Raw genomic sequence first — 19275 nt, forward strand, 5'->3', positions numbered from 1 at the left:
TTACAAAGTCTCCATTGAGACACGTTATCTCTCCAATATTATAACATTTCACTTAAAAGCAAAATAAATGCCATTTCTTTGAAGCCTACAATTTTGTCATCTTAAATCTTTGTAAGTTTAAAAAACAAACGGGCAATTGCGCCTCAAACCAGACCATCTCACCTGTTCTGGAATCACTGTTGCTCCTTAGAAAATCTTAAACGTCCTCTCACTAGACTATGTCCCCACTGGTGAACATTCTATCTCTTGGAAAGTTGTCCAGAAATAAACAAACAAAAAAACACGATTTCCAACCAAGGCACTTGTTTAACTGTCCTGAGAGAGGTTAAAAAAGAAACATCCACTACCATGGAAGACAAGCTAAAAAAATGACAATTCTGTTAATACAGGACCAAAAAGGGAACAATCTTAACAGAGAACCAAGTTAGTTAATGGTTCTTTGATTCTAACAGTTTTCAGCAATTGTTGTTAAGCCCATGGGTTGGGGAAAAAAGTGGAATTAAGGATGATTTCACTTACTGAAAATAGCTTCTGTTCCCAAACACTGGTTTTGACAGAAGTTAGTGATATACATATATATTATTGGGGTGGCCAAAAAGTTACTTATGCTTTTTCCATATGATGGCTCCAATAGTGCTTAACTGTCTTTAACTTCATTCAAAACAACTTTGTTAGATCATATTGTGACCGCTGTCATATCAACGTGTATTAAGAAAAAACATCAAAATTGGTGAATTTTTATGCAGCCATTTTAATATTAACGATGGAAGAAAATACGCAACATTTTGACGTATTATGCTTTATTATTTCAAGAAAGGTAAAAACAACTGAAACACACAAAAAAAGATTTGTGTAGTGGATGGAGAAGGTGCTGTAACTGATCAAATGGGTCAAAAGTGGTTTGTGAAGTTTCTTAGCACTACTGACATTATGCCCAAGTAACTCTGCATAATTGTCTTTTGCATTGGAAGATGTTTAGCAGCAGCCCTGGCCTCTACCCACTAGAAGCCAATAGCAGGAGATAGCTGACATACTCAAAATAATCAAATAAATAACGTTACTGGTGAAAATGAAAACGTGCCTTATTTTACAGAAAAAAACCTAACAGACTTTTTGGCCAACCCAATAAAACCTGCTTTCAGATTCACAAGATGGCATATTGAAGCTAATGCTCCTCTCATTGTTCACTGAGAATAACAATGCTATATTGCAAAATAATAAACAACACATCATCTCATTTACCTCCAGACCAATTCTGTGGATAGGCAAGACAGGTATTATTACCCCCATTTTATAAAAGTTGAAGTTGAGTTCAAAAAAGTTAACTAAATTGCCCAAAGTCACCTTGTTCCTAAGAGGCAGAGTAAGGTCTAAAACTCCATTGTCTAATAAAATAGCCACCTACCACATGCGACTCTTTAAATTTAAAATAATTAACATTAAATTAAATTAAAATAAATTAAAAATCCAGCTCCTTACTCAAGCCAGCCTCATTTCAAGTGCTCAACAGCACATGTGCCTAATATTATAGAATATTTCCATCATTGTTGAAAGTGCTATTGGGCAGGGCTGGTCTAGAGGCTAGTTCTTCTGAATTCACAGTAACCTGAGGAATATAGATCACATGGCATTCCTGTTGCTTTCTCATTACAAGGAACTCTGAAACTTCTTAGGGATTACAAAAACAAATTAGTTTTAAAGGATCTTTACTAAAATGCCTTTGATCCATATGTACTCAGGAGGGAGAATCTTGAAAGTCAGTTTTATATTTGCTGAAGAGTAATATAAGTAATAATTCCCCCAAGTTACAAATAACAAAAATATTAAGAAGAATTTTAGATTCATAGGAAAAGGGATCATTGTAAACAAACCTGACACTTCCAGTCACTAGATAACTTCTTGCAGAGTTTAGAATAATTTTTTTCTTGGTGTAGAGACTGCTATAGTCTGATGATCAGATTTTTCAGCTCACATTGGGGCCCAGTAAAATAACGGCTTAGATTAGCGATGAGTGCTACATCTGGGCCATACTGTCTCTCAGTGCAGATCACTTAACTGACACTGACAGCTGAACTGTGACAAAGGGATCAAACTATAAAACTAAAGGGTTATGGAGGTGAGATGTAGTGAAGTTTATTAAAAATACAAAACTACAGGAACTCATGACATGAAGCCACTCCTTTTGGTTTCAACGTGAGATACACAGGGTCAACTTATAGACCCATGGACCAGTTAAACAAGTGGCCAATCTGTACACTTTTTCACTTAGCAACTTGTTTGAGCACCTTTCAGGGCCAGGTAGTTTGTGAGGCCTGTGGACTGACACTAACCGGCTGCCCTCTGAGTTGTGTTGCCCTCACGCTCTTTGAATTCTACCAACCATTCGAAGGTAAATGCAACCAATGACACTGGCTGGGTGCACAGAAACACAATTTAAAATGAAACAACAAGCTGACTCAAGAAACAGAGCAAGGTCCTTAGAGAATCTAAAAGACAAAAATAATTTCTTTATGTGCTTGCCAAGGTATCAAGCTTTTTCTACTATGAGCACTTGGGAAACAGTAAACTGAGGGTGAACTATAGCATCAGAAACATGCTACTTTGTTATTTTCTCAAGAATTCAAAACAGAATGACAAGTGGAGGAGGAAGAGACAAACAAGTTTCTTCTCTCATATCCAGAAAGATTACAGGAGACTATTTTCTCATCTGTCTGGGTCAGAACTTCCATGCTTTCCTTTAAAAGGTTATTCCTCTACAGCAGCTTTCATAAGCCAGAACATTTTTCTTAGTTTTCACCTTAACCTTATGATCCTGTGTACCTTTAAATGTCAAAGAGAAAGGCTGTGGGGGATGCTTTGTTTGAGACCAAAGTGTACCACACAAGACCCATCTCTTCCATGAGTCTTCATTCGGAATACAGAAGCATTCCTGATCTTTATCTTTGGAGTTAAACACCAGCTTCCTGTCTGTGCCATTTCTCCTCTCCCTCCAGACATGCAGAGCTTCAGACATTATTAAAGAAAGCTTAGGGCCTGGAATATGTAATCCTTTGCTATCTGGCACACTGTATTTGGTAGGGTTTCAGTGATGTTAAATGAGACATGTGTTTACATGAGAATGAAGGATTCTGGGAAATGATCCTGTTTAAAAATACATCAGAAACCAACTTCTATACCCCATAGCTTAGATGCCATGAACAGAGCATTTCAAGAAGCAGAGAAGAGTGTGTAGGAACTGAGAGATCCTTTAATCCCCTGAACTTTATGGAAAGGCCATATCTCAACTCTAAGTGATATGCAGAAACATGACTAACCCTGGAGGCAAGGGAGCCATTGGAGACAGTGTGTCCTAGAGATATGATGTCAGAACTGAAAGCCAGTCCTACATGGTAACTGTGAGTGAATATTCTGGGGAATGACATGGGTGGGTTTTTCTTCCCAGAGCTAAAAAAAAGACTGAGATGAGAAGAATTTGATAAAAGATGTGAACACATAAGTGAAGCAGAATATGGCCATGCCACATTACTCCTTTCTCCCAGCTTGAGGACTCTCCCCACTTCCTAAATTGCACAACAAACAAATGTAAAAATGATAGGACTTTTCAGAAACTCTTCAAGCCAGCGAGATGGGAAATGGAAGTAGCCACTTCAAACCAGATGTTACTTTTTAGGGTCTCCAAATCTCCAATAATCAGCAACAACTTGCTGGTCATTTATGATATGCCCCCAACACTGCTTATATTTTCTTTGAAAGACATGGAGATATTGGTGAAAGACGGCAGGTAGAGATTACAGTAGGAATTAGGGTAGTGGGTGCAGGGTTGTGGTGAGGAAGTAGGTTACTCATGGTGCAAGGGGCTGACAATACATAAGTCACATCTGTGGGAATTCAGAATCTTATCTGTGTGTCACCAGGTATATAGATGAACAGGGGATTTCATACTTGAAGCTATTCCCAGGCCTCAACATTCTTTTTCATAATCTAAGAGTTTGCTACCTACTTCCTTCACTAGGAATGCTGAAAATCAAGACTGTCATAGCTGAGGGTGGCTCTTGTTATGAGGGAATAAGCAGTATTCCCATAGAAGCAGGTCTTTTCTATTTCTACAGGAAGGGCAATTGTTCTCACTTCACAGAGACAACAATCCAAATTACACAATCAGATAATTCAGAACATTTTTGAATCTCAGCTCCTGACAGAACAGGAGCATTGTTTCAAATTCCATACCCAGAAATCCAACAAGTTTGCAACAGGATGGTATCTGTTTCTGTCATACACACACCCTACACACTTTAAAACTGGCTGTCTTCATTCATTCATTCAGTGCCAGACACTGGGGACAGAAACATAAATAAGATGCTTTCTCAAGGAGCTCACAGTCTACTTGGAGAGACAAACACATAAGCAGATAACACCAATAATTAAGCATGATTTGTCTTAACAACATGGAACACTTAAGCCAAGAGACTGCATTTACTAATCATATTAAACAGTGATCTCCAATACCCCCCTCATACCAAATGAAAGACCAAAGGGCACAGGGAACTTCTGCATGGCTTTTAGATCCTAAACATGTTGCAGATTCTGAAAAGCAGCAGTATGCTCTCAGAACTAGTATTGTAATTATGGCAAGCACCCCACTGATGAGCACTGAATTGCTCTTTATTTTGTGTATGAGTAAAGTTTAGCTACCCAAATAGACTGTTAAATGCCTTGAGGGCAGGTACCATGACATACTTCTTTAATCTCTGTAGCATTTAGGACTATCCTGAGCACAAAGTAGCGGCTAAACATGTGATGTTCTTGGTGAAGGGGACAAGCAGATGACACTCTTGGTAACGTGTTCTTCTACAGAGGTTTGTAGATGGGCATATCTGGAGTGTTTTGTAACGCACAACACTGCCCTACCTCATCACATTACTGATCTACTGCACACACAAACCATCTGCTCTCTCCTACACTTTAAGGGTTGGGGGTGGGGATCCTTCATTGGAGGGCTAGGAAAAAATGCATAATGCAGGTAAATGACTTCCTAGTTAATTGTGGAAAACAAAGAGATGAATTTGAGACTGATGCTTAGGAATAGAAACAGAACTCAGACTCCTTATACTTGTCATATAATTCTAGCTCTCAGAAATGGACCTACCATCACAATGACATAAATCAAATCCCATCCTCAGTTGTTTGGCTTCCCATTATACTTAAAATAAAATCCACCTCCTCTGTGTGGCTGGTAAGGCCCTCATTCTGGCCCTGCCCACCGTACCATCTTAACTGGCCTCGCTCTCCTCTCACTTACCAGGCCCCAGCCACAATGGCTTCCTTGAGGTTTTCAACATGCCAGGCTCTTTCCTGTTCTAGGGCCTTACACTTGCTTTTCCTTCTCCTCTTCCTTCTACTTCTGTATGGCTAACTCCATTTCATCCTTCAGATCTCCGCTCAAATATTTCCTATTCAGGGGGGACTTTCTTGACCCCAAAGTGATCCCATCTCATCCCTATTACTTATTAACACACCAACCAGTTAACTTATTTCATAGCACTTAACATACTCTGAAATTATCTTATTTGTCCTCTTGTTTATTATCAGTATTCTTCTAAATATAACACTCTTGACAGCAGGAGCTGGGTTTATCTTGCTGTATCAGCAGGCATATACGGTACTCAAATATTTTGAATGAATAAATGAGTGAATGAATGAATGGGAATTAGGAAAACACAGTGGTAGTACGTCAGCAGGCACTATGTTAATGTGAAAAACACCTGTTTTCCCCTTATGAAGCTAGGAGCTGTTGTATGACATTTTTCAAAACTTTATTAGGGTATATCCAAGTAGCGATAAAAGACAGAGCACCTAAGCTCACTGTTGATGACTTAAAAAAAAGGTCAAAAAGAGCAAAATCTTGCTGGCTCTTGCTTCTACTCAGTTTGTAATGCTGTTGGCATTAGAAGCAAATTTCTCATACTTCTAACAGATTCCAAGGTTGGTTTAATTTGTCCTTGAGTGATGCTGCTCTGTACCCACTGTGCCCAGCTCTGCAACAACCCCATCTAAGTCTCCATTACAAGCACATTCACACCCATGCCAGCCTTACGGTACCTGAGAAGCTCACTCTAAGTAAAACTATAGTTGATTTAAAATGCCAGGTGGAAAAAGGTTTTCTCTTTCTAAAAGAACCTCGGCACTATGGCAAATCACAGGCACAAAGTGGGTTCCTCCCCACAATATTCCAGATCAAGATCTGCTCCTCCTATAAAAGGAAGTGGAACAGGGTATAGAAACCCTTTAAAGGTGCAATTCAAAAGCTAATGATGGCACTGTTAAATCTAATGCTGTTTGTTGCACTGAACTCAATCAATTAAGGCAGTTTTCTTCACTAGTGACTGAAAGTCTCTGAATCTGGGAAAACACAAGCTGAGAGAAAGATGAAACCTGTTGCCATTGTATTCTGTTGGGTGCCTTCCACGACATATCGGGCACACAGAATTCTCTCCTAAAAGCAACTCAATCAAATGCTGAAAGAGAGTGGTACTTACGCGGCATGATCCCTTGGCTCACCAGTTCTTCCCGCGTCCGCCGCTGCTGGAGCTTCAACTGCAGCACTGCAGGGCAGCAAAGAGAGAGGAGAGAGAGGAGAGGTGAAGACTCAGTTGGGTATTCCACCAAAAAAGACTCATTTTCAAATGCAAACAAAGTCTCAAAGCAGAAGGGTGTAATGTGAAAGAAGGATCCCCTTGAATTGTGACTATAATTGCAGAAGTGGCCTGATACAGCAGGGTTTCCGTATTCTGCTGTGGGCGGCGAGAGGAAGTTGCAAAGGGTCTTGCAGGGCGATAACAATCCACAAAGTACCAAACTCTTGCCTCTTGCTCAAAACCTCCTACAACACTGCCCTCCTCTTAAGGCTAAAAAAAGAAAATGACACAAATGCTTAACTCAAAAGAAAATTTGAGGACCACCATCCAGCAGAAAAAGCTTCCTAGATGGTTCTTACTTTCTTCCTGGTAGCAAATGTTTACCACCTTAGTATAGTCAATGATACAGTTATTCATATAGATCAGGAAGTATTGGTAAAATCTTTTCGTCTGTATCTAAATATCATACCTATTTTCACCAAGGGATGTATTTCTCCAGACCAGAAAATATTTTACCATTAATATAACTCTTTTATTCCCTTCTTCACTCAGAGCCTTTTTCAGTAGAGGTGAAGAAACCAAACTAGATGCACAGCACAGGGGCGGGAAGAGGCTGACAGGTGTTTCTCCTGTTTCCACTCCACAGCACCTCTTAATGAAACAACTTTTTAGCCAACGATCTTTATTTCAAATGCCAATAAAACCTAAAGGGTATTGTCACTACACATCATGCACAATGATGATGCCATGGCCTGCATTCAAAGGCTGGCTGAGAAAATGTTCAAAAAAGGAGGGTGAGAAGGGTCCCATGGCCAAGGACAGTCCCCTTACATGGTAAGTCTTCAATTATAAGGTCCCTGCAAGTCACATCTGAGAGGAACCTGCATTTATTAGGAATCTTATTACCCTAATATTTGCCTTTTCCATCCATAGAGTGGTTTTTAAGAAGGCCTCCATGAATGACAGAATCGTAATTAGACTTCTGACTATATCTCAAATCCAGGAGGCCCAAGGTAGAGCTTGTCTTTCTCCCAAACACCTAATCCACTTCATACTCTCTTTCTTTTTTATGGTATCACTATCCTCCCCAGGTCTAATACTAAAGTATTTGAGTCAACTTCATCTCTTCCCTCTCCTCAATGCTCCTATTTTATCAAGTTTATTGCACCATATTTTCCCATGTTGCAGTGATAGTTCACTGGCCTGTGTCCTTACTTGTGCTACGTCTCTTCCATTCTAAGTCACCCCAAAGTTGTCCAATTTACTCTTCTTCAAGCACTATGTACTTTCCCAACTCCTCATTCACTTCACCTGGAAATGCCTACTCTCTTCACCTCACCTTCTCAACTCACTCTTTGGCATACAGAATTAGTCTACGCCTCTTGTGAGCTACTTTTTATCTGATATAAAAAGTATAGCAATGTTTTTTCCTGTGTAATACTTAACCTCTGAATATATTTTCTCTCCCCTGCCAGTTTATAAACTCTTGGGAGAGCAGGAAATTCAGCGCCCAGCAGAGGTAACACCATTGAGTGTGGGTTCGTAGGGTACATGAATGTCTCGCAAAAGATGGATAGTAATTTGAACATTTCACCTAAAATGTCATATGGTGTGTTCAGTGTGATATTGTTATGTTAGAGAATTACAAGCTTATGATTTTGTAACAAAAGATTTGGTATAGGTTACCAACTCATAAAAGAGGGGTGTTATTTGTGCTGGACCCTCTATATCTTCTTAATGTATGCCCCCCACCATAGCACTTAATACACAGTAGGCACTTAGTAATTGTTTCTTGAATTGAACTGGATCTCAAATTGATGATAAATACAGTCTAATAAATCTAATCAGGAAGTTATTATTATAACTATATTATTTCTTTAACAAATTAACACTGTTGAAAACAAAACTTTGCAGATTAAAATAGATACAAATAGCAATAGCCACACTATTAGCTAACATTTATAGGATATGTGCCCTGTTCTATATACTTCCATGTTTTAACTCATTTAATCTTCATACTCCCCCCATGGAGAGAGACAGGTATTATTAATCCTATTTTCAGGTAAGGAAAATGCTCAGAAAAATTAATTAACCTAAGGTTATCCCACTAATAAGAAGCATAAGAGGATCTGAACCCAAGCATTTTGATTCTAGACCCTGGGTTCCTTATTCTCTGCTTCTCCAGGTTGTTCTAGAAACCTGTGCCGCTGAGACAACAGGCAACATTCTCTGGTAAGGGAGACAAAGAGGCTTGGGAAAACAGATGGTTCAGATCAGGGTCAAAGGAGTTCAGGTGATCAGCATCACTGAAACAAATTTATTTATTTTTAAAGATTTAATTTATTTTTAGAGAGGGGAAAGGAGGAAGAAAGAGAAGGAGAGAAACATTGATGTGAGAGAGAAATCATCAATCGACTGCCTCCCATACGTGTATGTGTTCCGACGGGGACTAAACAGGCAACCCAGGCATTGGTCCTGATTGGGAATTGAACCTATGACCTTTTGCTTTGTGGGACAACGCCCCACCAACCTAGCTATACCATGCAGAGCCAGTAAAGCAAATTTAAATTAATCTAGGAATTTGACTTCAGAATAAATTTTAATCATACCTCAGCAGCAATAATAATTATAATAATAAAATACAAATAATAGTTAGGAGTCATTTAGTATTGCTGAGTCATTCCTTTGTTAAGTGACTACCAGGCTTTTAACTTATTTATATATATTTTTTTTAAAAAAGCCCTGTGAGAACAGTACAATTATTATCTCCATTTTCCAAATGAGAAAATTTAAAGATCCAGAATATTTTAAAATTTTGCCTTCAGTCACATCATTCCAAAATGCTGGAATGAGGATTCATACCCATGTCTCTGTGACTCTAAAAGTGTAGGTACTTAATACTAACTATCCCATATGTCTCCTTGGAGTAAAGAAAGAGAAGGGCCAGGCAAGATAAAGAGGGGAAAAAGGGTAAATATTTGTCATCTTCTATAGCGTTTCTAAGGCCCAGTGGAACGTGAGCTATTAGAAAATGATAATACATAACAAATTAATTTGATTTCAGAGAAAAAGGAAATCTAATGCAATTCAGTAAGTCTGAGTACCTCAAAGAAACAATAACCAATGAAAACTATGGCTGTTAGCCAAGAATAATTTTGAAACAGCAATCAGCAGCCCTCCTAAAATAACCATATACAGATAGGGCCAGAAGGACTAGATTATGCAAACTTCCTGATTAAAAACTTCTTGCTTCATGAAAGCAAAACTTTAAGTCTACGATTCAACTTTTTTATGGAGAGCAAAGATCTTATGTTAGATCTTTTTTTTTTAAAACAACTTTAGCTCAAAGAGGAAAGTTTACCTAATAAGCCCTCTTCATCTCTAAAACAAAATTAGTTTAGTTATTTGAAAATCCCATCTTGTCCCTCTCAGCAGTTAAACTACCCATTCAAATAACAGAATTTATTTAGTTATTCAGTATTATCACTAGTCATCAGTATTATCTTGGGTATTGCAACTTGATTGTAGGTATGTTCCATTTTATACATTGCATAACACTCTCCTACTAACTCTAACAATCTTCATAAGGAGGGGAAAAAAAGACCTAAGCAGTAAACTCAAAATTATGGCAGTCAACCTACACTTTATTTTGTAATTTATCTGTTTGCCTGTGTGTCAGTATGTAATGATCTTTTCTAAGACTTTCAACTATAAAGAAATGGATATTTACATGAATATCCTCTTTCCTTAGTCTTACTTCCTCTTAATTCTAAACACTATAAATAAAAATGCTTTTATGTTTCCAGATCCATTTTAGAAGAAATCATTTAGTACCTCACTTTCAGTAAATAACATTAAGAGCTATATGTTCCGTATTCACTGCAAGAGGTACACAAATCAGGACTATATTTTAGCGACTATACATTTAACGTACATCCATCTTCACCAAGAATTACCTAACACTAGGTTCAAATTAATATTGTCACAGACAGCACCAGGCCAAGGAGATTCAAAAAAGTAAGAATTTAATGAAATCTCTCTTTCATATACATTAACATTTAGCTTTCCTCTCTGCTCCCCAAGTCCACAAAAACTAAACAAAAATACCTATTTGTGTATAAGCATGAGTCTTTATACATTCACTGTTATTGAATTCCACAAATTTAATAATACCATCTGTTTCTAAGTGGGTCTGTGTAAGCAGCCTGTGTATGTCTTTAAAGCTGATGGATGGTAAATCAACTGAGTTGCCTGACAGAAAACGATTAGAATGAAAAGAAAAGAAACTGGACCACAAAGTGAAAATAATCAAGTTTTCCACCTGTTTCAAACAAAAGTGATCAATTGCTAATTGAAAAACTGGCTACTTGGGAAAGCAAAGCAGAGGAATGAACATCACATATTTCTGCACTGTAAGAACATGGAAGAATGATAATGGCACTCAGGAGGGAATATCCAAGAAATGAACAAATCAAAACGATTGGGTCAATCAGGACTAAAAAGAAGCAAAAATAAGTACTCAAGCCCAGCTCTGTGGCTTCCATTGGGAAGATGAGATAAAGAACAGTGTGGATTTTAGCGTTATATGAAGTGTAGCATGCTGGTAATTAGAATACTCATCTTTGCAGCAGTGAATTATAACTACTTTATTGCTGTATTTTATACTTCAGTATCTTACATGCCTGAAAAGTCATTTAGTAACACCCAATTTGTAAAACTACATCACCTATCATTCAGAACACCCAAGACTATTAATTCTCTGAACACTCAACTAGTTTCATGTTTAGAATGTATGGTTAAAAGCAGGTGAAGGGTGCCTCCAGGAGAAGGTATTCCTCATGTTCTGCTGTCTGGGTTACTACAGCATCACCACAACAGGGACTGGGAGTTGGGATGGGGAGATAGTTCTTCTCCATTCAGTTATCTAACACGTTTACTAGGCAACTACCAGTATAGCTCGTTTTATTGCACTTAGCTTGACTGCACTTCAAGATGTGTTTCTTCTTTACAAAGTGAAGGCAAGACCCTCCACCAGCAAAAAGACTGTAACTCACTTTGTTGCAATACTCATTCTATTGCAGTAGTCTGGAACCAAACCCACAATCCTGAGATATGCCTGTACTTATGCCTGGCCCTGTGCTAGGTGCTGAATACACCTATGGTCTTTGCTCACACAAAGCTTTCAGTTTGATGGGATAACAGACATCAAATCACATACAAATAAGTACAAGTTATGAACAATGTTTTATAGGAAAAGAATAAAGGATATTATAGAGGTCAGACCCTGCAATCCATAGTTCCTCCTCCTTTAATAGTCTATGATAACTAACTTTTCACATTTCCCCTTTACTACAATACAGTCAATTGTTTAAGATATTAAAACGTCTTGAAAAAGAGATTGCTCAGCTTAAGGTGAAGGAAAATAAGAGAAGGCAGACAGTTTCATTTATTTTTTACACTTATTTGCTTAGTTGTTCTAGTTGTTCAGCACATCTATTCACTTCATATTCTTGCCTTATTCAGTTCTTCCTTAGTTCCTTGTCAAAACTTTCCTTCAGCGTTCATTTAAGGAATACCAGAGTCTGGTATACACACCAGACACTTCACTTGCTGCTGGGGATATAGTAGTGACCAAAACAATTTAATCACTGCCTTCAGTGAAGTTTACACTTTCATGGAGAAAATAACCATCAAATAAGTACTTAAAAGAGTGAAAAGTATTTTCAAAGAAAACATACTCAGATGCCACATCCCAACCAGGCAGTTTGACTGTTTCCATGACTCAATTCATGCATTCAAATGTCTTTAGTACCCTCAAAGCCAAGGCTGGGAGGTAGAGAATTGTATGCGAAAGAGACACTGTACTCCTCCTTGTGGAATTCTTAAGTCTCATGGGAAAAAAGAAACTCAAATGAGTAATTACAATGCTATAAGAAAAACAGTGATACCTGCAATATAGATTTTGACTTAAAAAGTCATAGGAAAATTCAATTTTAGCTAGTATACATGCCGAACTACTAAGGGTCCCAGCCAAATTCTAGTCATCCAATCTTAAGTGTAATACGTATGTGTGCATAAATAATAAAGAAATGTTGGTTTCTTAAAAACAAAAATTCACATAGCTATTTATTTTTTAGGTACAAAAGTGATACTACCCAATACTGGAAATGATAAAGAGAGAGAAACAAGATCCTTTCTATGTGGGGTAGGACCAGTGAACATATAAACTGGGCCTTAAAAATATTTTATCCTCAACTCTGGCTGGTATGGCTCAGTTGTTGGTTGGATCGCCATCCCATAACTGAAGTGTTGAGGGTTTGATTCCCAGTCAGGCACATACCTAGGTTGTGGGTTCAATCCCCCATCCGGGTACATAGAATCCCCGGTTCAGGCGCCTATGGGAGGCAACCAATTGATGCTTCTCTCTTGCATCGATGTTTCTCTCTCCCCCTTCCTCTCTCTCTAAAAAGCAATGAAAAAATGTCCTCGGGTGAGGATTTAACTGATACTCAGGATGAGTTTGTATTAAAGTTCAAGTAATTTTCTGATATTATTCCCAACAGGTATCACTCGTCTGGGCCCCTACTTATTGTAATCTCCCACAAGTCTTTGCTGATAGAGCCTAGAAAGATGTAAAAGAGGAGAGATGCCTGTGTTTCCTTCCTCCTTTCCACTGCCTCTCCTGCTCCCTAGTTCTCGATCCTTACCCTGTCCCACAGCAACTCCGAAATTTTTTTCTTCTACTTCTTATATGTAATTTCCTTAAGCTTTCTAAATTAAGTTTCTCTAATCCTTTTCATGATTAATTTTCTTCCTTCAACTTGGGAAATGAGCCTGAATGGGTTAGCACAGTGTACGCTGCACCAAAAATGTATTTCTGGCTTGTGCTTTTAGAATAAACAACAGCATTTTAAAGGCCCAATGTATTCTATAATTAGCCCTACCCTTAACCAGAAGGGTTTACTGTCAACCTAACTGATTTCTGGGGAAAGGAGCAAGCACTGCATATTGAGTTGATTATATGAATAGTTTATAAGTTCCAAGTGAATGCAATATATTTAACAGAACTGACCTATAAGGGGAGACTGAAAACATCAGAGAAAGAACTGAAAGACAGGGGAAGGGGAGAGGGAAGGGGAAAAAAGAAAGGAAAAGAGAACTTTCCTTTTGGAAGGCAGTTCTGGAACACACAGTCAGTGAAGCAGTACATTCTGTTCCCAGACTCTAGACAACCTAGTATGTATAAAGCAAGGCTCAGAGAAAAGCAGAAGAATCGCTACCCATTCAATAATAAAATTAAATATACAGTGAGTGTTGAAAGTATGCTCCTAAATACCTAAGCTCTCCATATGGAAATAGTGGGTGAAGGACCCAGAAAGGTCCACTCATCTGTTACCAGAGAAAGAGGGAGCTGCTGAAATTCAGATCCAGATTTAAGGCAAAAAAATAAAAGTGGAGGTGAGAAAAGGAAAGTGAATTCTCTCTGGGATCCTACTGATCCACCATCTAAAAATCACATGACTAAATGCAATGTAGTAACCTATTTTGGATCTTGGAGCAGAAAAACGACATCAGCGGGAACACATGAAATCCAAATAAAGTTTAGAGTTTACTTAGTAGTGTACCAATGTTAATCTCTTAGTTTTGACAAATGTACCATGGTTATATAAAATGTTAACATTAGGGGCAACAAGGTGAAGGGTATACGGAAACTCTCTGTACTATCTGTGTGACTTCTTTTAAGTCTAAAATTATGCCAAAATAAAATGTTTATTTAAAAAGCTCATGGATTTGATTCTTCCTTCAGAAAGATTAATGAATGAATTACCAAAATATATCAAAGGTAAGGTTTTTTCACACTGAAATGTTACCTTGCCTTGGACAGAAATTACTGATTAATTTCTATAAATGATTACTTAATTATAAAGAACAAATAATAATGGGCCTTTTAATAAATTCAACTTATAAAATGATTTGTGGCATAATCATACAGAATAAATAATAATGTAATGTTGCAAAGACCTGAACACAGCAGTTCCTAATTCTGTTTAAAATCACATATGCTAACCAAAAACCATCTATAATGAGATTTCAAGATTGACTGTTTTACCGTTCATCTCTCTCAGAATTCCATAAATTTCTCGTCCATCTCTATCGTGTGTAAACATGAGTTAAATTCTTTCTCAAATAATCAGCTTCAGAATGGGAAATAATACCAAAAAATGGTAAATGTTTTCTATTTAATCTGAATATCATCAGGAATACAGGTAGAGAGATAGGCATCTTTCTAGTTTGGTAAACCTGGGCTACTTATACATCTAACCTGCTAATTTACAAAGGATAAGCTTATGAAAATCAAACGTGAGCTACTAAAATATGCAAAACAAAGGTCTCTATATTGTGTAATAATACTGTACTTATAAAGCGGTGTAAACATGCATGTATCCTCTTATTTAATTCTTAAGGCTATGTGGAAGATACTATTATTATATAATACTATTTGTAGATGAGGAAATTGGGCATTAGAGAGATTAAGTACTGTGTCCAAGGTCATTCATCTCAACCCATTGTCGGAGCCCTTAACCACTGTTATATGTTGCACTCTCTTCTTTCACAAAACACACCAGTTCCCATGTTTAAAAATGACACTACACTAACAATGCTGTCTGCATGATGTGGCTAGAAAGATCTATGTACTTACTAACTGGGGGAAAATTTAGGTGATTTCAGTGAACAGTATATGACACTTCACAATTCCACAATCTGAAAAGAATCCTTACATTCAAATTCCAAAAGGAAGAGAGACTCTAATAGGGTACAGTGGTCACATGTAAAGACATTTATAGGGGCTCCTCCCAGAGACAGGAGGCAGTCTGCAAGGATACAAGAGAACCTCACAGGCCTACTTCCCCCGTAGTTTTCAATGCAGAAACATCCATACTGAAAAGGCAGAGAACACCCACTTGCTGGTACAACTTCCTTCCTACATTCTGCCAAGGGTTATTCCCTGGCACTAGGGAGATTCCAGGTTGATTCATTCATTCATTTATTAAACTACTATTCATCATGAACCTATTATACATTAGGCACTGTATTGGGTGATATAGCAGTAAAATGGAGAATAGATGAGGTCCCGGCCCTCATGGAGCACATGTTTTAGTGGGAGAAACAACAAATTACATATATTATAATTTCTGGTTGTACATTATGTGAAGAAAAATATGGTGGAAAAAGAGAACAGAGAGTAACTGAGGGTGGTAATTTCAGACAGAGTACATAAGGAAAGGCCCTCTGAGGAGAAAGATGACTCCTAAGCAAAAACCTAAATGACATGATAAACCATGAAAAGATCTGGAGAAATGGCAAATGCAAAGGCACCAAGGTGAGAAAAGGCTTGTTTTGAGAAGGGAACTATGATAATAAATGAAGAATTTAGTATGTTGAACTCCTACATTATGCATTCACTGGGTTGGATGTACTACTTCAGTGACTCATTTAATCTCAACGGCTATTTGAACTATGTATTACCTCAACTGTAGATGAAGACACAGAGATTGAAAGAGATTAAGTAACTGTTTTCACAGCTAGTAAGAGGCAGAGCCAGAGTGCAAACACAGATTGGCCTGACACCAAAGTCCGTGCTTTTTCTACTGTATCACATTTAATGCCAGAGCCACAGCAAACAATATTTATAATTATACATAAAAATATAAGTAAATAAATCAAACTCTTTCCCACATCCTCAAAAATCTGGGGCTCACCATTTCATTTCGGGTAGTTGCTCATCTCCCCCTTCGGGAAAAGAAGTCATTTCCTTCTCTAACTGCAGCAGACATCTCAAACTGCCAGTTACTTCAATGTCACAAAGTTCCTATTCTGAGGATCTATAAGATAATGCTCAAACAATTCCATCGCATGAGACTGAGCGTAACATGTACTTGTGCCAGATGTCTGGGATGAAGATAAACCAGGACTGTGCTTCCTTTAGACTGGCAAAGCCATCCGGACAATCCCTTCCAAAGTCAGAAGCACCAGGAATAACATTTTCCCAGCTGCATTAGTTCTGAACATTTGCCGAGAAAATACGGGCAGCCTTGAATTTCATTTGCTATTCCCTGCTGGTATTACTGGTGTTGACATTTTGCATGCAACTTTGTTGAGGGCAGGTGACAAGTGAGCTGATTTAAAACCTGGAAAAAGAGAGTTACTTCACAGCAAGCCAGAAGTGACCAAAAATTTTCCCTTAAAACTGTATTAGAGTACTTACTCTTTCTCTAACTTTATAATATGGACTTGAAAAGCATATAGCATGGTAGAATTATCATGACTGAAATCATGAAGAAGGCCTATATTCTCATTTTAATTGTGTAAATACTTAGAAAGTTGTTTTTTTCCTAGCAAATTATTTCAAACTCTCCTAATAACCTTTCCTAGTTTCTTGATATTTTTGAAATTAATTTTGAGTCTTTGTAGTAATTAATGACATTTAACTGGCATTGAGAATAACAAAAATGTAAATTTTGATTAAAATAATTTTTAAATAATTTTTTTTCCTAGGGGGAGGATTAGGGAGCAAATAAGTGATTAGAAATTAGAAATTTGGCCAAATGGGTTAAAAATATACATACACACAAAAAACATCTAAAAGTTCTTCAAATATTTATGTGTAAAGTGCTCTATGGGTATATAAAGAAAAAAACAGTAATTTCTCACCTTTCAGTCCTAGGTGATATAAAATTTTATCTATTCATTTCAAAAAATTAAAGAAGTACTTTAAAATAAAATTTTGGTAAGGGCTACAGCAAAGTTGATCTTCTTTATAGAAGAATGAAATCCATAAAATTACACTTCATGCTGCATATGAAGTGTAAAAGTCTATCAGCTCAATGACTGGGAGGGTTAAAATTCTCGAGATCAAATACATAAAAGAAAAGGAGTCTATTATAATATAATAGCCCATTTAACTGTAGGATTTTCTCACTCCTCGTTCCCCAAGTTTAATAAAGATATCTCAAAAATAAATGCATATGTAACTGTAAAGGAGCCCATGTTGTTAGAATTGTAACTTTATATTTCCTGAAGTTTGTGTGGCTGAATTTGCAAGTGGAACATTTCATTACTGCAGGTTTTGCACAAAATTTTACAAAACCTGCATTAAATTAAAGCAGAACTGAAATCAATGCCTTTTCTGGCCACTTCAGGAAAGATCTCCATACATTTTCCTATCACAGAATGCTGCTTTTTATTTAGATGTTTGGCTCCTTCAACACACACCATAGGTGGAGGGGACATTCCAGCTACAAAGCTAAAATAAAAGCAGAATGTAAAGTGATCAAACTAGTACCCAGTTACCATATACATTTTTCTAGCATAATTTTGAGTGAAACAGAGCCATATCTATCAGCAGAATGCTTATTTTTAAAATGTTCTGATACTAACTTGTAGTTTCCCTCTTCCTGCATTTTCAAACCATCCCAATATTAACATTGCTCCCTAAGAAACCGCACCCTAGTTGTTTCAGAAAAATGCATTAGACTTGTCTGACATCCTTGTGACACACAAGGCAAGACCTCCCTCTTTCTGTGGCCCGTTTGCCTCTCCCAGCATGAAAACAGCCAGAACTACAGCAACAGCTGGGGATCATTAAACCGACAGAAATAGCATAGGAGACTCCATCGGGTATGAGTGGGGGGAGGAGAGGCTCGGTGTCAGATTTTAAAAAATCAGAAGGGCAACAGGAAAGGGGCAGAGAGAAAAGGTGAAGCCTAAGGAGTGGGTCGCATCCAGCTTGCCTTTATCCACTGCAAAGGGATGCACTGAAGCAAATGAAGGGACAAGTGCCTGAAGCCTAACTTGCCTAACCCCCACCTATTCTTGGATGGTAGGTTCAATCAAACCTAAAAATGTGGGTCAATGAAGACAAACTGGTGCGGGAAGGGAGAGGAGTTGTGGCATCTCAAAGGTTAACCCTGGGTCATCCCTAGTCTGGAGGAATCACATAGAGGGTGTGAGTGAGTTCTGGGGCTATGCTGACAGTAAAAATCAACTCTAAGATAGGACAGGCGCAAGAGGTATGAGAATACATGCCAACCCCTAAGTGGCCTCAGAGACCAACCCAATCCCAAGGCATCCCCTCAACTGGAGAGGACCAAATGTTAAATGAAATGCAGGCTCTCCAGGTTGTTCATGCCAGAGAACAGCGATGCCTCTAATGCCAGCTTTGTAACCTGGCAAGCCTCCAAAGGTTGACACAGGAATGTGCCATTTGCCTGGCCCACTGCCTGAGTATGATCAGCACATATCTGGTGCCCGGAGGATAATCAGATACCCCATGAGAGTGGGGTTTGCATAGCCTGATCTACTCCTTAAGTCTGTTTAGCTTCAGAATCCTAGGGTACCCTCTCTATCCTCACATTTGCTAGGTTGTCATTTAATATCATCAAGGCCTTTCCCACCACGGCATTCTCTTTATAACTAATCTTAGAGAACTGCAGTTTCATATAGCTCCCCACCTGCAAGCCTGAACAGGAAATGATTCGATTGCAGATACTATGACTGCAACTCTCTTTGGCAAGAGTGTTTGGTAACTGTGAGATTGCATGAACTTCAGCTGAATATTTTATTTGATGCATCTAATGAT

At 38.0% G+C, this 19275-nt stretch overlaps 1 protein-coding gene across 2 annotated transcripts in view; it reads right to left on the reverse strand.

Moving 5' to 3' along the window:
- The window catches only part of MRTFA (myocardin related transcription factor A), a 142315-nt gene that overhangs the window by 33029 nt on the left and 90011 nt on the right, over nt 1-19275 (reverse strand). For both annotated transcript variants that reach the window (XM_054582420.1, XM_054582421.1), the window contains one exon: nt 6537-6602. In XM_054582420.1, coding sequence (XP_054438395.1) covers nt 6537-6602 — 66 coding nt within the window. The remainder of the gene's footprint in view (nt 1-6536; nt 6603-19275) is intronic.

Source organism: Pteronotus mesoamericanus, unplaced genomic scaffold (assembly GCF_021234165.1).
Source record: "Pteronotus mesoamericanus isolate MK-2021 breed Mesoamerican mustached bat unplaced genomic scaffold, CSHL_Meso_final contig_702, whole genome shotgun sequence".
NCBI classification, from domain to species: domain Eukaryota; kingdom Metazoa; phylum Chordata; class Mammalia; order Chiroptera; family Mormoopidae; genus Pteronotus; species Pteronotus mesoamericanus.